This window comes from Octodon degus, unplaced genomic scaffold (genome assembly GCF_000260255.1).
Source record: "Octodon degus isolate 3935 unplaced genomic scaffold, OctDeg1.0 scaffold00104, whole genome shotgun sequence".
NCBI classification, from domain to species: domain Eukaryota; kingdom Metazoa; phylum Chordata; class Mammalia; order Rodentia; family Octodontidae; genus Octodon; species Octodon degus.
In genome coordinates this window covers 21,559-46,136 of record NW_004524680.1, presented here as the reverse complement: position 1 = coordinate 46,136, position 24,578 = coordinate 21,559, and the positions used below count along the sequence as shown (strand labels likewise).

Sequence of the window (24,578 nt, the reverse complement as noted above, 5' to 3'; positions counted from 1 at the left end):
AAAAAAAAAAAAAAGAGAGAGGGACAGAAGGGGGACCTGACGGGTTGCTCCCAAATACCTTCTTTTCTGTTTACAGTCTGATCCAGGAGACTGGTGAGATAGCTTAGCAGACTAAGTACCTGCTTAGACAAGCGCAGGGACTGGGGTTCAATCCCCAGCACCACATGCTGTGCCAGCCCCGCCCCCGGATGCACTGAGCTGACCACCGAGACCAGATGTGGCAGTGCACGCCTGTATTCCCAGTGCTTGGGAGGCTGAAAACAGGAGGATCCGTATGAATCTGAGCTGCATAGTGAGACCCTGTACCAAATACATTAAAAAAAAAATCCAGGATACCACATTGTTTTGTTTCAGTTTTTGGTGTTTTGAGACAGGATCTTACAGCATAATTCGAGCTGGCCTTGAACTCATTATGTAGCCCAGGCTGGCCTCAAATTTGTGGTGATCCTCCTGCCTCAGTTTCCCAAGGGCTGGGATTATGGGCATGTGCCAGGGCATGTGCCACCACGCCTGGTTTACCACATTGTATTTAAAGGTACATTTTCAATAATCATAGGTATAAATAATAGCTCACTGTGGATGTGCATTTCTGTGAGCAGTAAGAACCATTAGCTCCTCTTCATGTTATAAGACTTCTTTGTATTTCTTCTTCTTTGGACTACCTTGGCTTCAAGTTAATTGTCCACCTCTGCTGAAGTTTTGGTTGTAGTACTTACATATGTTAAATGACTTTTGTCAGTTTTGTATTGTAGTTACCTTGTTTGTTTTTGGTCTTTTTTAAAATTTTCTTGTATTTTTTTGGTTGAATTGTTTTTGTTTTTTATGTCTTTAGTACAGGTCTACAGGGTCTACAGGTTCTCACTATGTAGATGGGACCCGCAGTGTCTCCTGTTTTCAGCCTCCCAAGTGCTGGGATTACAGGTGTGCGTCACCATGCCCAGTCTCAATCAATGGTCTTCTCAGCATGCCCTGGAGGCAGGGCCAGCTCGGGATCAAACCCGGCCACTGTGCTCTGCCTAAGCAGGTACTTTAGTCTGCTGAGCCATCTGGCCAGCCCTGATTTTTTTTTTTTTTTTTTTTCTTTTTTGGTACCAGGGATTGAACTCAGGACCCTGTACTTGCCAGGCAAGCACTTACCCTACTGAGCTATCTGCCCGACCCCTGAATTGTTTTCTAGGTGAGGTTTATTTTTTGTTTTTGGTGCCAAGGACCAAATCCAGGGCTACCAGCTGGCTAGGCAAGCTGAGCTAAATCCCCATCCCCAAGTTTTGTATTATAAATGTATGACTTTTAATCGTTTTATTTATTTATTTATTTATTTATTTATTTATTTTGTGTGTGTGTGGCCAGCTTAGCCCACCAGGGGGCGGGGCTGGCTGGCATGTGGTGCTGGGGGATTGAACCGTGGTCCCTGTGCTTTGCTTAGATTAGCTTGTTCTAAGTAGGTGCTTTAGACCACTGAGCCATCTCACCAGCCCCCCCCTTTTTTTTTTTTTTTTAATTTTATTTATTTATTTATGTGTGTGTGTGTGTGTGTGTGTGTGTGTGTGTGGCCAGCTCAGCCCACCAGGGAGCGGGGCTGGCTGGCATGCAGTGCTGGGGAATTGAACCGCGGTCCCTGTGCTTTGCTAAGCTTGTTCTGAGTAGGTGCTTTAGACCACTGAGCCATCTCACCAGCACCCCCTTTTAATCATTTTAGATTGTCCCTGGTTAGAACTTACAGATTTCCATATCATTTATGAATCCTTTTATTCTGGTTGGGGGATTGAATTAAGGGCTTGAACATGCCAAGTATTGCGGTATGAAGCCTGAGCTAAATTCCCACCCAAACCTCTCTCTTCATCAGTCTTGGCTGTCTTCCTCCTCCCCATCTCCCTCCCCTACTTTCCCCATCTTATTTTTGTGTCTGTCACTGGGGACAGGCTCTAGGGTTAATGCATGCCAGGCAATATTCTTCTGTAAGCTACACCTGAGCCCTCACTCCCCCTTTTCTTTCATTTTAAGACAGGTTCTTACACTTTAAGTTACCCAGACCTCAAACTTGTGATGCTTCTGCCCTAGCCTTTTGAATCACTTGGATTTATAGGCACATGTCACCATGCCTAGTTGCCGCTTTTCTTTTTCTTTTCTTTTTTTTGCGGAAGCGGGGATTGAACTCAGGCCATTGTGCTTGCCAGGCAAGCACTTATTCTACTGAGCTATCTCCCTGGCCCTGCTGTTTTTCTTAAGAGAGCTTATATCGTGCGCAGGCATGGTGGCACATGCCTATAATCCCAGAACTAGGGAGGCTGAGGCAGGAGGATTTCTGCATGGTTGAGGTCACCCTGGGCTACAAAGTGAGTTCAAGGCCAGCCTGCACTGAGTAGGGGAGAGCCTGTTCTCAAAAAGAGTAAAAAAAGACTAAGAAAGAAGAAAAACTTTTATTACCCCGAAGTCATAAATTCAGTCTTTTTTTTTTTTTTTTTTTGTACCAGGAATTGAACTCAAGACCTTGTGTTGCCAGGCATGTGCTTATGCCACTGAGCCATATCCCTGACCCTTACAGTCTTTTACATTATCCTCTATATGTTTATCTTTTGAGTATCTGAGATTTGCACCCTGGGCCTTAACACATGCTTGTATTATTATTTATTTTTTGTGGAACCGGGGATTGAACTCAGGCCCCCGTGCTTGCCAGGGAAGCACTTATTCCACTGAGCCATCTACCCAGCCCCGCTTTTATTATTTTTACAACTTTGTATCTTTTTTTTTTTTTTTTTCATATTAACCTATGTAGGATTATTTGTGTGGTTTGAGGTAGGGGTCTAATTTATAGATTATTCAGACAACACCGTTTGTTTGTTAGTCTGTCCTTAACTGACTAATAGGTCAAGTCCTGTCATAATTCAAGTCTCCGTGCATCTTTTTTTTTGGTCTTTTTGAGACAGGGTCTTCTACTATGCAGTGTGGGCTGGCCTTGAGCTCACTTTGCTGATTTATTTTTGTTTTGCTTTTATTTCTTTTTGAGTTCAAATTAAAAATTCATCTCAGCTTCCCCATGCTGGGATTGTAGGGTGGGCTGCAGTACCCAGTACAATAAATCCTGTACTTATTGTACCATTTAATGTGATTTTTTTTTTTTTTTTTTTTTGAACCATTTAATGTTAGGAACCTTGGTGAATGTGGTTGGCTTGTAATTTTTCTTTTCTGGCTTCAGTATTAAGGTTATACTGGCTCTGTAAAAGAATTTAGAAGGGCTGATGAGATAGCTCAGCTGACTAAGCGCCTGCTTAGGCAAGAGCAGGAAATAGCATTTGATTCCTGGTACCATGTGCTGAGTCAGCCACCAAGTCTGGGCGTGCTCCACAACGCCCATAATCCCAGCACTGGGGAGGCTGAAAACAGGAGGATCAAGAGTCCAGCTGGGTAATGAGACCCTGTACCAAATACATTTCAAAGGGGTAGCGGGGAGATGGCTCAGTAGAATTAAGTGCTTGCCTGGCATAAGGGCCTGAGTTCAATCCCCAGTTCTGCAAAAAAGAAAGAAAGAAAAGAAAAAGAAAGAAAATGAACTTAGATTTAGCAAATAATTCGGTTTTTTTTCTGTACTCTAGAATGGTTTGTGTAAGATTCAGATTGTTTAACTTGTCTATAAAGCCATCTGATTTTTTCTTTGAGTGATATTTTCTGTTTTTGTTAACTTTTTTGATCTTTCTAGAGTATTATCCCTGGCTGAGCAGGCGCTTTAGTCTGCTGAGCTATCTGGCTGGCCCCTGTAAAATTCTCTCTCTCTCTCTCTCTCTCTCTCTCTCTCTCTCTCTCTCTCTCTCTCTCTCTCTCTCTCTTTTCTTTCTTTCTTTTTTTGCAGAACCAGAGATTGAACTCAGGCCCTTGTGCTTGCCAGGCAAGTGCTTATTCTACTGAGCCATCTCCCCGGCCTGATATTCCTATTTTATGTATTTATTTTTGTGTACTGGGGATTGAGCCCAGGGAGTACTTAGCTACATCCTTAACCCTTTTTATTTTTGTATTCTAAGACAAAGTCTCACTAAATTCCAGGCTGGCTTAGAACCTCTTTTCCGCATCTTTTTGAGAAAGGGTTGTGCTACTGGCCTTGAACTCACTTTGTAGTCCAGACTGGCCTCTGAAGTGCTGCAGTTACAGGTGTGTGCTGCCACATCTAGCTGGGCTGGAACTTCTGATCCATCTGCTTCACTGTTTTTGCAGGAGAACACAGCTAATTTTTAGTTCTTAATATCCTTGCACTACTTTTTTTGAAAAATTATTTTGAGAACTTTGGACATGTATGAAGACAGACAGAATATTAGAATGAGCTTCCATCACTTGGCCCCAGCAGCCATGAACTCATTTCCAGCAGTGCTTTATTCACAACCTAATCACTGATTCTTTTCTTTTCTTTCTTTCTTTTTTTTTTTTTTTGGCACAACTGGGGATTGACCTCAGATCCTTGCATTTGCCAGGGAAGCACTTATTTCACTGAGCCATCTCCCAGGCCCCTATTTATTATTATTATTATTTTTTTTTGGGTGGAACTGGGGATTGAACTCAGGCCCTTGCACGTGCCAGGGAAGCTGAGCCATCTCCCCGGCCCATACTTTTCATTATTTTTATTTTCTTTTGACAGTGCTGGGGATTGAATCCAGTAATACTAGTGAGCTATATAGTCCACCCTTTTTGCTTCTTAAATTTTGAGATAGGGTTTTGCTAAATGGCACCAGCTGAATTTGAACTTGTGATCCTTTTACCCTCAGCCTCCCAGAGTGCTGGAATTATAAGGTATGTACCATACCTGGCTGTGAATCTTTAATATATAATTTTATTATTTATGTTCTTTGACCTTTGAATTATTTAGAAATGTATTTTTTAATTGTTTTTGTTTCCTCCCGAGATAGGGTCTCACTGTGTAGCCCAGGCTGGCCTCAAACTTGCAGTCATCCTCCTGCCTCAGCCTCCTGAGTACTGGGGTTACAGATATCCACCTCCACACCTGGCTAGAAATGTATTTTTAAATTTCTCAGCATTTATGTTTAAATTGTCTGGGTATAAATTTACAATACTTAGGGCATTGCAGCTTGATTCATGGCCTAGTCCACAGTCAGTTAAAATGTATATACATATATATTCCATGCATAACTCCGTAGAATCTATGTTCTATGTGTCCACTTATATCCAGTCTAGATAATTATGTGGATTAAATCTGTCATTTACTAGTTTTTTTTCTTATTGTTTTATCAGTAGCTTAGAGATAGTGTTCCCACTTGCCAACAGGACAGGGGTCTTCAGGTTTCCCCTTTAGTTCTGTTAGCTTGGATGTGCATCTTGTCATATGATTTTGTTAGGTGACCATAAGTCATAATTATCTGTTTTTTTCATGGGGAAATGAGCCCTTTGTCCTTAGTTATGGTTTTCATTCCTTAATTTTTTTTCGGAGGGCCTTAAAGTCTGTTCTATAAAACATCAAGTTTCCATCCTAGCATTTATCTCTCTATCTTACCTTCTTTTTATTTCAGCTTTTTTTGGTGGTGGTGGTGGTGGTGTTTTGGGGTTTTTTTGGCAGAACCGGGGATTGAACTCAGGCCCTTGCGCTTGCCAGGGAAGTGCTTTATTCCACTGAGCCATCTGCCCGGCCCCTCAGCTTGTCTTGAATTCATTCGCCATTCAACAGTTGATGACCTATTATGCATTGTGCTCCATTCTAGAATAGACTTCTGTCAACAGAGAAAGTCTTTGTCATACAGAAGCTTTTTTTTTTTTTTTAAAGGCAGGGTCTCACTGTGCAGTTCAGGCCAGCCTTGAGCTGACTTTGTAGACCTGCCCAGCCTGGTCACAAACTTGCAGTGATCCTCCTGCCTCAGCCTCATGAGTGCTGGGATTCCAGTCTGTGTCATCACACCTGGCAGGAATTTATATTTTAGTGGAAGTAGACAAGCAATTAAAATTAGCTCAGAGGATTAAAGCACCTGCAAACAGGCTGGGAGTTGGATCCACGGGACTGCCATGTTGGCCCCACCCCGGGGCGCACTGAGACGGCAGTTGAGACTGGACAGGGTGGTGTGAGCCTGTAATCTCAGCTCTTGGCAGGCTGTAAACGGGCAGATCACTAGGGCAGATCACTACGGGCCTGATCTAGGAGTGAGATCCTGAACATCCTGTAGACCCTTCCCTAACGTACCAAAAAAAAAAAGTTGTGTCTGTCTGACCAAGTCTATGGTTGATGAATACTGCAAGCTACTTGTTTTAATTCCTCAGCCTGAAGTGACTGTAACTTCAAACTAATCATGTTACAACTAAATCTAAGCAAATGCTTTTCTCAATACAGTACAAAGGAAAAAAAAATCCTTAATGTATTAAGTGGAAAAATACAGGTCGCAGGAAAAACAAAATTACCTGCAGAACTCCAAAAGGGATTTGTCCTAGCCATTTCTGCTACTACTTGAGGGATAACACAGTACTTCTCCTGCTGCAAACCTGCCTAAAACTTGCCCATTCTAACCAACTCCAGCCACCACCCCACTCACCCAACAGACTGTCGGGGCCAGCACTGCCCCCTTCTCTGCAGATTTCTAAAACTAGTTCTACTCTGAGAGTTAGGTGATTTGTTGATGTCTGTTGAAGTGGCTAAAGACAAACATAGCCACTGTGGCGACTACACAGCCGCCATTACATAACACACAAGCCGCGTCACCCAAACCAGTCTCTTCAGAAATGGTTGACAAGCTGTCCATGCAGTTTAACAAGGGTTGCGACGCCATCCAGGCTGACACCTCTTGGAGGATATTATCTGCACCATCAGCAAAAAAGGAACATCTTGGTTTTAAAAGAAGCAACTGGACAGCTTAGTTCCAAAAATGTGAAAGACAGACTGGGTATTCAAAATACACTTTCAATATTAAATAAGAAGAGGGCTGAGGTCTCACTCATAGTCTAGCCAGGCCTAGAGCTTAATGTGCAGCCCAGGCTAGCCTCAAACTTAGGATCTTCCTTCTGCTTCCTGAGCGCTGGGATAACAGATGTGCACCAACAGGCCCAGCTTCACCTTTTTTTAGGTGTGAAGGATTCTCGTTCCGCTTCAGGACACTCGTCATTACAGATGTTCACGGTCACCTGAGAGTAGCTTTCTGTACACCTGCTGAGGGTCTGCGTGTTATATCAATGCTGTGCAGTAGTCCGGCTCAGTGACCCTCCCCCCTCAGCCTCCCAGGTCGCTGGGACAGTGTAGGGTGCATGCCTGCCTGGTCCTGCTCAGGTTCTTTCTGTTTTCCTTGATAAGTAGAGCGTTGTACTAGTGTTCATATTTGTGTGTGTGGCCCTATGTGTTCTACAGGCTACCTGTGAGCGCTAATGAAATTACTAGTAGTATCTGCCCATCTTAGAAGCATTTTCTGAAGATTGGTAGGTAATATTTATAATGTTGCTTTAAAACTTTTCCAGGATGAATTTTAGATACAATAAGGCTTAATTGATTGCGCTTTGCTAGCTACCATACTAACTACTGATACACAAAAGTTGAATAAAATGTAGGTCTTCCGAGTTCAGACCTGGTTGAAGAGAGTATACATAAGTAACAGTGCAGCATGTTCGATTTGTATGATAAAGATACGTTCAAAGTGAGATGAGCAGGCAAGAGAAGGAAGTCATTAATTTGGGTGTAATTTAAAATACTGGTTTAGGGGGTCGGGGAGATGGCTCAGTGGAATAAGTGCTTCCCTGGCAAGCGCAAGGGTGAGTTCAATCCCTGGTTCCGCCTAAATAAATAAATAAATAAATACTGGTTCAGTTGGCAGCACTCATGTTAAATGTAAGTAGTTTTGGCAAGCTAGAGCTGGACTACAATTTCCTGCTACTGCTTGAACCAGTATTAGAAAGGCTAGATAGGGACTTTTGATTTCTCTCCAGTTTGTTTTATTTTTAATTCACTTTGCCTTTTAGTCAGAGGATGATCTATTGAGAACATGATTGAAAATCAGAGGATTTATATGTGGCCTCAGCTCTGCCACATACTAGCCATGTGTTTGGGGAGGAATTCATTTAACATTTTAAGGAGCTTCAGATCTGTCAGCTATAAAAAAAGGAGTAGCCCTCTATCATAGAGACGGTGATGTGGTTTGAAAGCTGTTTTTTTACAGTTGATAAGTTTTTGGCTGTATCTCGGAGTTATTTTCTCTCTCTCCCTTTAAGTCTGCTTGAACTCACCCTTGATCTTTACTTTCCTGGCCCCAGCCCCTCGGGGCGCACGCTGCTGGCCTGCTGCTGCTGGCCTGCTGTTCTGACCCACTCTGGCCCCTCCCTCCTCTTTCTCACTCTCTCATTTCCTGAGATTGTCTTGCTGCAGCAGAAGCCATCTGTCTTCTGGAAAGGGCAGTTCAAGTCTGCTTGGTAAGGCTTTTTATCTTCTCCATTGTCACGTACTAAACTAAGTACTTATAGGAGAGATTCAGCTCTAAATTACATAAAATATGATTGGGGAAATGTCCAGCCAGTATCTGTAAAAATAGTTAAGTATTTTGCACAAAATTAATCGTTTCTTCATAGCTCTGTTGCTATCATTTCTTTCTTTCTTTTTTCAAATTTATTTCAACCTTGTTTGAAACTAGACCACATGCTCTGTGCCAGACTATAAGGCTGTTCGCGGTCCTTTTCCTCCTTTACGACCACCAAGAGCAGTGTTCAGGTCTGCTGGAAAAGGAAGCCGGAGGGTAGCCCTCATTTCTCTTTTAAGGACAGCCCACCATGGACTGGGCACGGTGGTCCACACCTGTAATCCCAGCAGTCTTGAGAAGCTGAAGCAGGAATATTGCAAGTTCCAGCCCAGGCTGGGCAGTTTAGCAACTTAGTGAGGTCCTGTTTTGATATAGGGAGAGAAACTGATCCCAGGTGGGTGACCTCCAAATGACATGGGAAAACTGATCTCCCGACCTGACCTGCATGAGTTTGTGTTCTCTAAAACCGAAGAATGAATTTTAGGAACAAACGGAGGTTATGAGCAGAATATATTTATTGAGGGAAAGAAGGCTCCTGTCCGAGAGAGGGACAGGAGGGGGGCTCGAGTGGGTTGTTCGCCGGGAAGCTGTCTTTTCCAGGGACTTTTATAGTGTAAAACCATGCAGGGCTAAGGTAGAGAGAATGGGAACTCGCTTAGGTGGGCAGGAGGTGGGACAAAACTGTGGTCACCCAATGGGATTACCAGCACCACTGCTCAGGTAAAATTGATTAAGTCCAGGAACAAATGGGGAAGTGAGTCACATAGCAAGCGGGCATGAATGTAGAACAGGACTTTATCAGGTAGCCATCCAGGAGTAGTTGGATTAATGATTCTTGGTCTCCCTCAGGCTGATGATCAATCTAGGATGCCATCTTTAGGGAGGTTAGCGTTTGTTTGCTCTTTAGGTCTGGCTCACAGCAGGAGCATCTGTCCCTCCCACAGTTGTAAGGTAACTTGTCTTTTGTGCTGTCTCCTTCGAGGGCCTGGCCCTGCCTGCCTGCCTATAATATTTCTGTCTACCTTGGCTGCCTACAACAGTTTCAGAATAGAATACGTATTAATTATTATTATTATTATTTTTTTTCGGAACTGGGGATTGAACTCGGGCCCTTGCGCTTGCCAGGGAAGCGCTTATTCCACTGAGCAATCTCTATACGTATTAATTAGGTATGGTGGTGCATGCCTATAATCCCAACAGTCTACAAGGTGAAGGCAAGAGAAGTCCAAATCCAGGCTGGGTAGGTTAGTAACTTAGAAATACCGTATTACCTTAAAATTAAAAAGAATAAAAAGGGCTGTGCTCACAACTATGTATAAAACTCTAGATGCAGCCCCAGTACAGCAAAAAACCCCAGAAAGCTACATGTTCTGTCTCCCTCTGGCATAAACTTAAATGTAATATGGTACAGTAGAAAAGCACTGGGCTAGGTCTGGCGGCGGCAGCCCCAGGTGGGAGAGCATGGTGGCTGGAAGCCCGGATCCCGGGGCCACCTGCATGGTCCTGGGTCCTGGCTGTCTGCGTTTAAGAAATTACTTATCCTCTGTACTTGCTTCAGTCAGTCTCCTGGTTTGTAATGTGGAAATAATAAGATTTACTTTGCATAGCACTGTTGCAAGGCTTAAGTAGGTGAATTTAAGTAAAGACTCTGAAAAGGGCACATAGGGGGACAGTCCGCTCGGGTCCCCCTCCTGTCCCTTTCTTGGACAGGAGCTTTCTTTCCCTCAATAAATATATGCTGGGGCTGGTGAGATGGCTCAGTGGTCTAAAGCACCTACTTAGAACAAGCTTAGCAAAGCACAGGGACCGCGGTTCAATCCCCCAGCACCACATGCCAGCCAGCCCCGCCCCCTGGTGGACTGAGCTGGCCACACACACACACACACACACACACACACACACAAAATAAATAAATATTTAAAATAAATAAATATATTCTGTTCAAAAAAAAAAAAGAAAAGGGCACATAGTAGAAGTTATTTAAAGGTTACCTGTTTTTATTAATGGCCAATTCTGAAAGCATGTTAGGCGAGCAGCAGTGAGTTAATCTCTGGGCATCATTTATTTATTTATTGTTTTAAAAAGGCGAGTTTCTGATTTTTTTTTTTGTGCACATTTAAACTCTTAATAATGGTAGATCAGAGTTTTATTTTTTTCTTTCTTTTTCTTTTCTTTTTTTTTGCAGTATTGGAGATCAGACTCCGGACCTTGTGCTTGCCAGGCCGGCACTTATGTCACTTAGCTATCTCCCCAGCCCTAGAGTTTCCTTTTTAAAAATTATTTATTATTTTGGTACTGGGAATTGAACTCATGATTTCCAGGCTGGCGCTGTGCCTCTGAGTTGTATCCCTGGCCCTTAAATTTTGTGGGTTTTTTTGTTGTTTTTTTTTTTTTTAGACAGAGCCTTACTGTTAGTTCAGGCCAACCATGAACTCACTGCGTAGTCCAGGCTGAACTTGAATTTGCAGTATCCTCTTGTGCCTGCCTCCTAAGTGCTGGGATTATATGCACGTGCAGCCATACTTGGCTGTTTTATATTTTTGAGTTCTCACATTCAGTCGTGTTTTTATACAGGTAAGGTCAAAGAAATAGATACTCCTAGCAGTAAAAAGTATTTTGTGTTAAAAATAATATAGAGGGGTAGAGAGACAGCTCAGTGGCATAAGCTCCTGCCTGGGAAGTACAAGGTCTTGAGTTCAATTCCTAGTACCAAAACAAAACAATATAGAGGTAGATATGATGACTGAATATCTTTAATCCTAGTTATTGAGGAAACTGAGCCAGGAGGATTGCCATGTTTGAGGTCAGCTTTGACAACATAGCAAGACCCTGTCGCATAATAAAATGTTGTAAAAAGGCTTGGGGTTGTAGCTCAGTGGTGGAGCATTTTACTTAGCATGTGTGAGGCCCTGGGCTCAAGCCTCAATGCTATAAGAAAAAAAAAGAAGGAAATAAACAAGAAAGGCACGAGTTAGATTGTTGGAGTGCCCAGAAGACTTCTTAGAGATGTTATTCATCAAATATGCTAAATTTTAGGCATTGTTACTCAGAACAGGTCTTTAATTTTTAGTGAAAGCTGGCTGGTAACAGATTTTTTCTTTTTCTTTCTTTCTTTCTTTTTTTTTGTAGTACCAGGAATCAAACTGGGGACTTTGTGCTTGCCAGGTGGGTGCTTAGACTGTCGAGCTATTTCCCTGACACCAAAGACAAAAAATTTTAAAAATTAAAAACAGAAAAAAGAAGGAAATTTTACTGTAATCTTTAACTTCCCTTGGGGTTAAACCCAAGGCTGTTCATTGTTCACTAGGTACTTAGTAGTTAGACACACTCTCAACATAAGAAGCCAGTTGTTTGGTTATACAAGCTGAGCAGATAGCAAGAAAGCCAGAGTCAAGTGCAGCTTTTTGGTAGGTATTCTAGAATACGGAGGAACAGCTGTACAGTGAAATAGAGCTTTATCAGGAAGGGCTTCTTCACAGAAAGAGGTGAAGGATCTGTGTTGGAAATGGTGAAGGTGAGTTGGGCTCTGGCTTGGGTAGCTCAGAGAGTAGTGACAGCATTTAGAGACCTCTGCTAGGATAATACAGGGGAAACTGTATCAGATACACCTGATGTCAGATATGCCTTTGTGTCCCCCAGTCGAAGAATGAATTCTAAAAACAGTAGAGGTTACCAGTAGGAAAATTGGGGTTGGGGAGATGGCTTAGTGGAATAAGTGCTTCCCTGGCAAGCACAAGGGCCTGAGTTCAATCCCCGGTTCTGCCCAAAAAAAAAAAAAAAAAGTAGGAAAATTTATTGGAGAAAAGGAATGGGGAATAGGATTGGGGGATGAAGATTAGAAATAGTTCCTGAGAGACAAGAGTGGTCCCAAGTGGGCTGCCAACAAGCCCACCTCTCAAAGGAAGCTTTACAGAGCAGAGCCATGACTCGGGTATATCATGGGTGAACATGATGATCAACCAGTAAGATTGCAGATACAGTCACTTAGGTGATATTGATCCAGTGGCAGCAAGGGCACATGGGTAACAGCATTAACCTTGAGATAGATAGATATTTTCTTAGTGGGTGGGAGAGGATGGCCTACCCTAAGACAGTGGGAAATCTCAAAGGGTGATACACGAGCCTCCCTTCATCCCTGAGGGAAGCATGTGGAAGTAGCCATCGTGACTGTAGTCTTCAGGTTGGCCTCCAGCCACAGTCCCCATGCAGTCTCATCTTCTGCTCTGACTCCCCTGAGGGGCCGGCCCTGTCTGACTGCCGACTATATTCTGTCTAACTTAGCTGTCTATGATAAGGACACAAAAGCTCCTCCTTTGTGAGCTGTCCCAGTCTGCGCTGTGCTTGTAAATCAGCAGTCCTGACCTGTCCAGTCCTCATACCGCCTCTGCATTCTTCCATCTCTGTTTATAGCAGCACTCAGAAAACCCGTTTCCACTTGGAGAGACCTGCAGGCCTAGAACAGCTGGTCCTGTCCCACGTGAGAGTCTGTCCGTGGGGTGGTAAGGCCAGGGAGCAACATGCAGAAAGATGACTGCTGTTTCAGTGAGACAATCCTAGTCAAGGCCTGAGCCAGCTTGTCCAAGTTACCAGAGACTTGAAAGTTAACTGCTACATCAGTGTAACTGTACTAGATTTACAGCAGATTGCTGCAGTTGATGCACTGAGTACTTAGGGGATCCTATAAGGCAGATTGAGGAGTGGGCAGGCACCTGCTGCTCACTGTGTGTCTTAGAGTGAAGAGAATCACGGATCAGTCCCGGGGTTCAGAAGCAGTGAGGCGAGCGTGCGTGCTGGGCAGGTGCCAGTGTGCATTGGGTTGGAAGATAGGCGTTTGACTCTGTCTTCACCACCAGCGCTTTGTGACCTTGAACAGCAGAAACGCAGGTGTTCATGTGTGTAGAAATAAAAACGAGAAATATGAAGATGTATCTGACAGTACCTTCAGGCCTGGGCATACAGCTGCATTCCTAGCTCTTCCCTCCTGTTCTAGGAGAGGGTCTCGCCTGGCCTTGAGCTTATTGGATAGTTCAGGCTGGCATGAAACTCACAGTGATCCTCCTGCTTCAGCCTTCTGAGTGCTGGGACTGTGGGTGTACTGCCACCACCCCTAGCTCCCTAGGCCTTTTTTGTTATCTTTCTTTTTTGAGACAAGGTCTCGCTATGCAGTGCAGGCTGGCCTTGAACCCACAGTGCTCCTCTTGCCTCGGTGTATGCCATCACACCCAGCTCTTATTTATATTTTTTAATTTAAAAATATTTACCCCCCCCCCCCCAGGAAGAGCAGGAAGTTAGGGAAAGACACTACATTTTTTTGTTTGGTTGGTGTTGGTTGGTTTTGGTTTTTTTGCAGTACCAGGGATTGAACTCAGGCCCTTGCGCTTGCCAGGGAAGTGCTTATTCAACTGAGCCCTCTCCCCAGCCCCTGCTATTTATTTTTAGACCAGCAGTCAGTATATTTATGTGAGGTACCTAGGCTTTGTGCCAGATGCGCACACCCAGATACAGGCTAACGTGAGAGTTCTGAGCACACCGAAGGTGGGCCACACCACTAAGCTGTTCAGTGAGTTAGATGTATTCAAGTGCCCTTTTACTTGAGCTGTTTTCTACTTCCGGATTTATCAGGATGTAACCCTGTCATAAGTTGAGGGTTACCTGTAGTTGGGAAAGTGACTAAAATATGTGAAAAAAATTAGGAACATTGAATATGGTGGCACATGCCTGTAATCGCAGCACTTGGGAGGCGGAGGCAGGAAATCAAGGGGATCACTGCCTGTTTGAAGCCAGCTTGGGTTTATGCAAGACCCTGTCTCAAAAAAAAAAAAAAAAAAGAAAAGAAAAGAAAGAAATTAGGAGGGGCTGGAGAGATGGCTCAGTGGTCTAAAGCACCTACTTGAAACAAGCTTGGCAAAGCACAGGGACCGCGGTTCGATCCTCCAGCACCACATGCCAGCCAGACCCGCCCCCTGGTGGGCTGAGCTGGCCACACACAATGTAATAAATAAAAATAAATAAATATTAAAAAAAAAAATTAGGAGTATGATATAAAATACTCATTATGATACTGAAATGACAAGATTATTAATAAAGCCAGCCATCAGACCCTTCCTGTGTTACAGATCTTCAATGTCCAGTGGCATCCCAACTTGTTTCCCTGGATCCTTACAGATCAGAACTACATCTGGCCTTGTTCTTCGTTTCATCTCTACTTAAATATCTTTTTTTGGTTTCCATGGCAACCACTATGGTGGTTTATTTAAGATGTAATATTGCCATATTACCCCGTACCTACCATGGTTGACTCAGGTCACGTGATTCTTCTTTGTAATTCTGTTTTCCTCTTATTTCTTTTGTTTACAACTTTTTTTTTTTTTGGCTGACTCAGTCCTCCCTGGGGGTGGGGCTGGCTGGGCATGTGGTGCCAGGACGGGGTCCCTGTGTTTGCCTAAGCTTGCCTAAGCAGGCGCTTTAGACTGCTGAGCTATCTTGCTGGCCCCGTTCACAACATCTAATAAGAGTCAGGAAGGAGTGAAGGAGTTACATCTTAATAGGGTGGATTGAAGGCTAAACTAGAGCTTCTTTTGCTAGGATAAAATTAACACAATGGAGAGCCACCGTCCCCTACAATACTGTACGTGGTCCAGACTCAGACCTGTGGAGAAGTAAAGAGAACTGGACACAGTACTCCAGAGGGGATGGAGCCAGAGGAGAACTCTTGCAGTGGGGCTGGGATAGACTTTAGGGGTTGTTTGTAGATTGGTGTGCTGCTTTATACAAACAGTTTGTTATGGTTTGTGTCTAGATGCCCCCAGAGCCTGATGCAGTCCTGGTGTGAGCAGGCTTTTTTCAGAGGTGGCTGAGTCTAGAATGCATGGCTGATTCCTCGGGCAGTACTGGGTTAAGGCTGGGTGACTGCTGGGTCCGTGCAGACTAGGTTGGCACCACCTTACTCCCAGCAGTCTGGATAAGATAAAAAGGGGCAGAAAGAGGTGGTTTCCCTCCTTTGCCCTTGCTGTCTTGCTATTTTGTGCCGCTATGAACTGCTGCCCTCTGCAATGTTTCGCCTGCCTTGGAGCCAGCCAAGTGTGGACTGAAACTCTACAACTGTGAGCTAAATCATTTCGGTTATTTTTTCTCAACAATTAATGAAAAGTAAGGCACAATTTTGTTTGTTTGTTTCTACTGGGAATTGAACTCAGGACCTTGTGCTTGCCAGGCAGGTACTTGCACTGCTGAGCTGTATCCCTAGCCCATAAGATAAAGTTTTTTTGGTTTTTTTATTTTATTTTATGTGTGTGTGTGTGTGTGTGTGTGTGTGGCCAGCTCAGCCCACCGGGGGGCGGGGCTGGCTGGCATGTGGTGCTGGGGGGTTGAACTGCAGTCCCTGTGCTTTGCTGAGCTTGTTCTAAGTAGGTGCTTTAGACCACTGAGCCATCTCACCAGCCCCATAAGATAAAGTTTGAAGAGATAGCACTCACCTCCTTTTTCATACTGTAAAACATTTTGTGCTCCCTCCAGATGTTAAGATGAGTGTCTACATGAAGAGAAGGACAAGACTTGGGGATTTAATACATTTTATAAGAGCTAAAAATTGAGTCTTGTTTTTCCTTATAACCCCCATATCTAATATAGTGCCCGATAAGCAGTAGGGACACTGTGGACCTGTTAAATGGGAACTGAATACCACACTATTGCTCTTTATTACTTTTACTAAGTCTGTCCATTCAGTGGTAGTATCAGAGTAATTGTTGTTTGGATTTGCTTTGGTCTGCTTTGGTCTGGTCTATTTGAGATGTGATATTGCCATATTACCCAAGCTGGCTCTAATCTATGGGTCTCCCATGGAGTCAAGACAGCAGATATGCACCACAGAATCTGGAAGAGATTACAAGGGGTTTGGTGCATGTTTACTTGTCCACAGTCCTGAAGAGCCTCACTCATGCTACACAAGTGCTCTGCCGCTGAGCCACGTTCCCGGCCTTGCTTTTCTTTTTGAAGCGCTAGGATCCCATCCAGGCCTCACATGTGCTAGGCATTTGTACACGGAGCTACAGCCCTAGAGTAATTTTTACAGCTGAATGAGCTCTGCTTATGATTTTAAATCTCAAGGACTTCAGTGAACCATTACCTATTGAATGTGGTCCCCGTTTCTGAGCAATCTTCTGTGGTCTTTTGTGTTGATACACACGGTACACTAGTTTAACTAGGCTGCTTGCCCTCCCTACTTCTTTATAGCTCTATGGTTTTATCAGCATTGTGTCTTCTATGTGGCCTGCACCTGTCAAAATCTTCCTGCTTCAGAAATAAGGTGTCAATGCCGATTCCTCCATAAAGCTGTCACCCCCTCCTCTCTAAAGTCATCTTCCATCTGAATTCTTACTTTAGCACTTTGTAGCATGACATTATTTTCATGTTCCAATAAGTGATGAGTCCTCAGCAAAGATTTACCTCAGTTTCCTCTGCTACCAACTTTTTTTTTTTGGTACCAGGGATTAAACTCAGGACCTTGCACTTGCTAGGCAGGCACTGTACCACTGAGCTATCCCTGATGCACCAGCTAATTATTGTATTGGCTAAATATAAACTACATAGACCAGTGACCTACAAACACATACATTCATTTCAGAAACTATATAGGCCCAAGCAATGTATTATTCCTGGAACTGAATTTAGGAAGTTGTTTTTTTTTTTTTTTTTTTTTTTTTAAGAATGCCATCTATTTTTTTCACACTTTTAAAGTGTATATTGGTTATACAGATTGAGGTTCCATTTTAGCAGATTCGTACCTGAACGTGATATACTTTAGTCATTTTCATACCCTGAACCCCCTTCCCTGGGTACCCCCTGGTGACACTGACCAATCTTTGTGTGATTCTCCTCCTCTTCTAGGGCACTGTCTTCAGTCTGGAGTCGGAGGAGGAGGAGTACCCTGGCATTGCTGCAGAAGATAGCAATGACATTTACATTCTTCCCAGTGACAACTCCGGACAGGTCAGCCCCCCAGAGTCTCCAACTGTGACCACTTCTTGGCAGTCAGAGAGCCTGCCTGTTTCCCTGTCAGCGAGCCAGAGCTGGCATACAGAGAGCCTCCCAGTGTCTCTGGGCCCCGAGTCCTGGCAGCAAATCGCAATGGATCCTGAAGAAGTCAAAAGCTTGGATAGCAACGGAGCTGGAGAGAAGAGCGAGAACAACTCTTCCAACTCTGATATTGTGCATGTGGAGAAAGAAGAGATTCCCGAAGGTGCGGAAGAGGTGGCTGGGGCTGCACCCTTGCCAGCCAGGGAGCTGGGAGCAGTGTTGCCAGGGGCTCCCGCTCCCTTGCTTCCACATGTCACTGCCACTTTGTCACAGACAAGGGAACCTGACACGGAGGTGATCTCGATGGAGGAAGCCAGCCCTGCCACATCTCTGTTTGTGGAGCTTGGAGAAGAGGAGGTGAGAGCAGCAGCTGTGGAGCCTCAGGGAGTGCATGAGGGTGTTCCCCCTGCACCACCGAGAGCAGAGGAGGCCCCTGGCAGGAAGGAGAGGCCCAGTGGGGAGGCGCCCCCTGCCCGGGAGGTGCAGGCCTTCCCCGTGCCCGAGGGCAAGTCTATACTGCTGTTTGGAGGGGCTGCCGCCGTGGCCCTCCTGGCAGTGGCATTTGGGGTTGCGCTGGCTCTGAGAAGAAAGTAATGGCTTTTTCAGAAGAGATTGAAGATGAGAAGGTCTAAGGTTTTAGTTGTATTAGCTGGAATTTGAACTGCCAGCAGCTGATTGGACGTTTATGGAACACAGAGAACTGGGATGTCTGCTCAACACGACAGTGGCCTGACCCACGCGGAGGGCTGGCATGGAGGGAGTGCGGTCGCTGTGGTCTGATTTTCACCTCCTAGGGCCTTGGCTCACGCTGCATCCGAATCCTCGCTACAGTACTCCCTCTAGAGCAGGGCGTCTTGGCATTTCGATGATCCCCTTAGAGAGGCCATCCTATGCCCTGGAGGATGTCAGCGACAGCCCTGGCCTCTGCCCACTAGATGCTGGAGCACCCATCTCCCAGAGAGGAAACCAGAAGTGTCCCAAACATTGCCAAATGTCCCCTGTGGGCAAAATCATCCCCTATAGAGGTCCACTGTTTAGAGGGAGAGGGTTACTTTTAAAAAATGTGGTAGACATTCCCAGGCTTAGCTGGGGAATTTCATCTGCTCTGATGAATGGCCGTTCTGCAGCCGCTCCCCCACCCATCCCGTAGTGAGGGCACTGTCCCTGTCATACCACCTCAGGTTCCAGACCGCTGTTCTTCTGCCCTCGGTCCCCTCTGGGCTATGGTGAGGGTTCACCCGGCAAACACCTCTTTTACACCTGAGGAGCTCAAGGCTTCCTATAGCTCCACTTTGTGGAGATGCTGCCTTTAGGAAGCCTGAAAAAATTATGTAGATGATGAGAAAATGAGACCTAGGGCTCCCTAGGCTGCACATTCCTGGCTGCAGAGATGTCTCTCTGCCTTAGAGGCAGGAGGGTGACCTGACGGGCCTGTGGGCCTCCTCGAGCCCTCTGGGTCATGGTCACCCCCTTGCCTCCAGGGACCTGCCAGCAGCACCAGGGCTCAAGTGCTGCTGTCTAACCCAGGTTAGTGCATTCTTTCCTTATCGGCCTGTCCTAGGACTGGTCGCCCAGTTCTGTGGGTCTCTTACTACATGGTGAGGATTGTTGTCCTCGGACTTACAGATTGCATTGGGTCACAACTGATTAATTGTGCTCTCATTGAAATAAAATGATAAATATTTTATCAGTTAGTCCCAGACATCACTGAAATTTAAAGTGAGAATACTTTAAATACTTTATAGTGAGAAAGCTTGAACTTCAAGTGTGAGGCTCCTGGGAGGCCCCAGTTTGGCCCTCACTGTAGGGACTGAAGGCCTCTTCCCTTGAACGTGGCGCAGCACAGTGCCAGAGCCGGCAGCTGGGGCCCAGCCACTGCGTGCTAGTGAAGGGCAGCGTGGATGTCTCCTCCACGAGGGTTGGCACCCTGCTCTTTTGCACCCACAGCTGGATAAGAAGTCATCTCAGATTTACCTTAGTCCATGTAACAAATTAATTTTTAGATCCTGCAATTTATAATAAAAATACTTTACCTACCCTGATCACCAGGACCTGATGTTTGAATGTGCTTTCTTTTTGAAATTTATTTTTTAAAATAAAATCTCCCTGGGGCTGGTGAGATGGCTCAGTGGTCTAAAGCACCTACTTAGAACAAGCTTAGCAGAGCTTGGGGACCGCGGTTCAATCCCCCAGCACCACATGCCAGCCAGCCCCGCCCCCTGGTGGGCTGAGCTGGCCACACACACACACACACACACAAATAAAATTAAAAAAATAAAATCTCCCTAAAGCAGTACTTCTAAAACCTCTTAAGAGGTCCAGGTGTGCATTTGTGCCCTATCATCCATCCGATCTTTTTCTGTACACCATTTGCAAGCGATACAGTGCTGCTAGTTCACCAACACTTTTGTTTACAGTCATTTGGCAGAATTTTGCTTTTTTTTTCTCCAAACTCTGCATCCGAGGACAAACAGACCTGCAGGCATCTTTCCCACTTTTTCCAAAACAAGAAAAATGAAGCTCGCCAACCAGGGCGCCTCTGTGAAGGGCTGGGTGTGCTGGTTGCTTAGGCTGGAGGGGAGGGGAGCATGGGGTGAGGGAAGTAACTGTGCCCCTCTGTGTGTTCTGGCAGATGTCTGGATTGTCTGTTCTAAGTGTGAATCTGTATTTACATAGGGTAAATTCTGATTTTTTAAAAGTTTATTTGGTACAGGGTCTCACTACAAAGAGTTGTAGTAATCCTCCTGTCTCAGCCTCCCCAGAGCTGGGACTACAGGCGTGCACCACCATGCCTGGTTTTGGGGGGCCAGCATGGCCCGCCCAGGGTTCTGGGGCCGGACCAAGCCAGCATGCGGGGATGGAACTCAGGTCCTTGTGCTTGCCAGGCAGGCTCTTAGACTGCTGAGCCAGCTCCCCAGCCTCACGATTTTTTTTTTTCCTCTCGATTTTTAAAAAAATCTTTTCATAATGAAATATTTTCCTTGCAGTGTTACTCTGGGTCCTTACAACTACTGGCTGAGTAAGTGCTAACAGAAGCTTGGTGGTTTTTTGAGCTAAGAGCCAACAGAAATGTGGCTTAGGATACTCTGGGTCTGTATTCTCCACCCATCAAGAATAGGGAAGACGTCTGCAATTGCTGCTCTTTTATTTTCCCCCCTATTTTTTTTTTTTTTTTTAATTTTTATTTATTAGAGAGAGAGAGAGAGAGAGAGAGAGAGAGAGAGAGAGAGAGAGAGAGGTGTGTGTGTGGCCAGCTCAGCCCACCAGGGGGCGGGGCTGGCTGGCATGTGGTGCTGGGGGATTGAACCGCGGTCCCTGATGCTTTAGGTAAGCTTGTTCTAAGTAGGTGCTTTAGACCACTGAGCCATCTCTCCAGCCCTTTCCCACCTATTGAACACTAACCTAAAGTACTTTGGCCAAGTGTATTTTCGGGGTGGTGGTAAATTACTCTGCCGCGTGGACTTTGCTGACAGGCTTCGTCAGTAACCCTATTCTTTCTCTTTTCTATCTTCTTGGGTACTGGAAATGGAACTCAGGATCTTAGGCTTGCCAGACAGGCACAGGAGCTGCTGAGCTATTTCCCCAGCCCCTCTTTATTTTTTCTCTACTTCTTTTATCTCCTGGCTGAAGGATGAATGGCCATGAGGGTTGCTTACTGCAGCTCCTAGATTTTATGAATACATTAAAAATATTTCAAGTCCCTCTCCTCTTTTCTAAGGGCTGGTAGGAGGCCCTTCCTTATGTCCTGACTTAGAGAGTATCTAAGTCTAGGTACACCCAGTTTAGAGAATTGTATCAGAATTAAGATCACCCCACTTATCATCCCTGTTCTCTGAACTGCACAGGGAAAGTCATTCTATAGAGGCTGTTTCCAGTGAGGGTCCTTAGGGCCTTGTCCATTTCAGTATACCATGAGCAACACCCTCAGCCCTCTGTAGAGCTCTGCTTAATGTGATTTTTTTTTTTTAAATTTGTTTATTTTGTGTGTGTGTGGCCAGCTCAGCCCACCAGGGTGCGGGGCGGGCTGGCATGTGGTGCTGGGGGATTGAACCGCGGTCCCTGTGCTTTGCTAAGCTTGTTCTAAGTAGGTGCTTTAGACCACTGAGCCATCTCGCCAGCCCTAATGTGATTTCTTATTACTTGGCATAGAGCTAGTAAGGGTTTCCTGAGAAAAATACAGGGTGAAGACTGGGCAACACCACTGTGGCCTGTCTCGGGCGTCCCCACCCCAAGGCACCTGCCTGGCTCTTCTGCTTGCTGGTGTGCTGCACCGTCTCAGCAAACGCAGCCACTGGCTAGGTTCACTTGTCTCGAGCTACAGCTACCGAGGATGGTCTCAGCTCTCTGCCACTCCACTTGGTGATGCAGAAGCAGTACTTGTCCCCGGTCTTTTTCTCTAAAAGTGTGACAGCTAAGATTTTGTACAGAGGAATTTTCTCTTTCACAGATTCTCTTGGACAGTGTGTCGTGGGCATGTTATTCAGCACGAGGGTCTGTAGCTCAGCCCTGCTAGCCTCAACTGGTCAGCCTCTTGGAATGTCTCAGTGACATGTGTAGTGCCAGAACCCAGACCTGCTGCTAAAGATCACCACCCCTCTGTGAGGCTAGTGTGTTTAGCTTCCAATCAGTGTCCTCTTTCTAGAAAAAACTCTGGGAGCCTTTAATTTTTGCAGCTGTTAGTTCAGCATTTCCAGCATGCCCATGAGTGCTGCAGTGCCTTCATGGGTCCTCTGCGGCTCGATAGCTGTCCCTTTTCCCTGCTCCCACACTGACGGAACCCTAATCAGAATCCCTAGCTTTCCCAGGGTCTTTGAGTGTGTAGGGTAGGCAATGCTTTGAATTTTTCTGACTCCAAGTCTAGTTGTTTGCTGAGTATCTCACTATGTAGCCCAGCCCGGTCCCAAAACTCTGGGCAGTCATGCCTCAGCCTCCCAAGTGCTGGATTACAGGTGTGCGCACTACGCCCAGCTACTGTGCGTTTCCCAGGTTCTTCTGCTATGACTGCAGAGCAACCTGGGCAGCTGCATCACCCACACAAGCGCACATGCCTGCGCGCTGCTTGCCGGCACTGTCTGTAAGGCCCTGTGCTGGGCTCCTGCCTACCGTGTTCCACTGTGGGAAGATAAGTCTATGCCTGGGCTTCTAATGGCCCCAGTGGCTGCCTCCCTTCCTGCTGAACGCCAAGCATGGCAGGTGACTTCTCTCTAGCTTGCTTGCTGAGTTTGCTGGTTTTGCTTGTAAACGAGGTGATGCGGCCTGACACATGGAAATCAAGTGCCTAGGGAGGCAGGTGGACAGTGATCCCATCTCCTCTGCTGCCAAAGCTAAGAGCCCGGGGTGGGGGTGTGAGGCCAGTACAGAGCCCTGGCAGACGTTGCCTGGCCTCTTGCCGCTCAGGGCGCCGCTTCAGGACTGACCGGGATCGTCTTGCTCCCCTGGGAGATGATGCCGGAGAAAAGCCTTGCCCGCCTGCCCTAGCGGCTGGCCTGTGAGCTCCGGGGCACGCGAGAGCGGCCTGTAGTTACTCATGTCATGAAAGCTCAGGGTCGGAAACTCCAGATGCAGGGTACCAGCACAGCCCGTCTTCCCCTTCTTCACGCAGGCCCATTAGCCTCTGCCGGGCTGGCCGTGTTCCCTCGCACCCAGACCGTCAGGGTCTCTCCCATTTTCTGTTTACATCCCACGAGCCCTCGCCAGACAGCGCTTCAGGGATGCTCAGGCAGGAACTGTTCTCAGGGTTAAAAGCAGCAGCTGGCTCAGGTGATTGCCCTGCGGGACCTCTTGTCACACTGCTGCCCGCTTCAGGGGCTGCTCTTGCACCACCAGAAGAAACGGGTCACTGAATGGACTGTGTGGACAGAAGTCACTGGTCTGGCGCTGCCACCTCCTCCTCCAGGAAAGGACACCGAGGGCCGTCTTTGAAGGGCCCTGCCGCAGCCACGTGACGTGCACTGTACACAGGTCGCTGGCTAGCACCAAAGAGAAAGGCGGGATTTGTTTTTTCCTAGACCCGTATTTTTCACATTGTGGTCCTCCATTCCTCTCATCTTTCCCAGTAAAAGTGCCTCTATCTAACTCACTGCTTTTTGAAATGTTTGTATTAATGTTTTGGCATTAATTTATTGGTATTTTACATATATAGATAGCATTCATCCCAGGGAGTTTGTACCCATCCGTGACACAGCTTGCTTTTTTCCTGCTCCCCTGCCCTCCTCGCTCTGTTCTTAGGGTGGCTGTGATGCTGCCCTCTCCCCCAGATGTGGTGTTCCTTTTGGTCATTAACATAAGCAGGTGACTTCCGCCACCGCCGCCGGCATTTCCTCGCTCCCTGCTCGCGGAGCTCGGGCTACCCTACCCGCTCCTGCCTGCCGTCGGCCTCCTGGCCAGTCTACTTTCCTTCGGAGAAAGGAATAAACTTCACGTCTCTGAACTGTGCTTTGTGGAAGGAGGAACTTGGGGAGAATACATTGGAAGTGGCAATAAAATGAGAGATGAAGAGAAAACTCCTTTGTTCATGTGGCAGATTACTTCAGACAAGTAATCTTGCAGTCTTTGTGAATACATGGTATGACTGAAAAAAGTTTTAAAAATCACAGAAAGATGCAGTGCCGGGAATCCTTTCAAAATACTCCCTCACTTCAAAAGTACATCCCATTGTTCCTACCACTTTCTGAAGCAGTTCTAATTTCCTACTTGTGATGTCATGGTTGCCTCAGTGTTTTTTGTTTTTTTGAGGCTGGGTTTCTCTAGTTCAGCCCAGTGTGGAACTTACCATAGCCCAGGCTGGCCTTGAACTCAGCGATCCTCCTGCCTCAGCCTCCCAAGTGCTGGGATTGCAGGCAAGTGCACCACACCCTGTGTGCCTCAATATGTTGAATGGATTCAAATCCTTCACAGTCATCTTGACTTTGAGAAGAAACTGGAAGTAACACAGGGCCAGATGTGGCACTGTTTCTACGAGCCAGCTTTCCACTGGATGGCGCTTGGCAGCAGCAAGCACCATTTTTTTTTTTTTTTTTTTTC

At 45.9% G+C, this 24,578-nt stretch overlaps 1 protein-coding gene, 1 long non-coding RNA gene and 1 pseudogene across 7 annotated transcripts in view; 1 reads left to right on the top strand and 2 right to left on the bottom strand.

Moving 5' to 3' along the window:
- The window catches only part of Bcl2l13 (BCL2 like 13), a 97,596-nt gene extending 77,985 nt beyond the window's left edge, over positions 1-19,611 (top strand). For all 6 annotated transcript variants that reach the window (XM_023723905.1, XM_023723904.1, XM_023723909.1 and 3 more), the window contains one exon: positions 17,367-19,611. In XM_023723905.1, the coding sequence (XP_023579673.1) occupies positions 17,367-18,149 (783 nt within the window). In that variant the 3' untranslated portion in view covers positions 18,150-19,611. The remainder of the gene's footprint in view (positions 1-17,366) is intronic.
- Positions 8,579-8,698, bottom strand: LOC111818854 (annotated as a pseudogene).
- Positions 19,612-20,493: 882 nt separating the features above from the next.
- LOC111818840 lies at positions 20,494-21,505 on the bottom strand. The gene is made up of 2 exons (XR_002822723.1): positions 20,943-21,505; positions 20,494-20,711 (listed from the first exon to the last, which is right to left on the bottom strand). It is a non-coding gene; the product is annotated as an uncharacterized LOC111818840 (long non-coding RNA).
- Between the last annotated feature and the right edge of the window lie 3,073 nt (positions 21,506-24,578).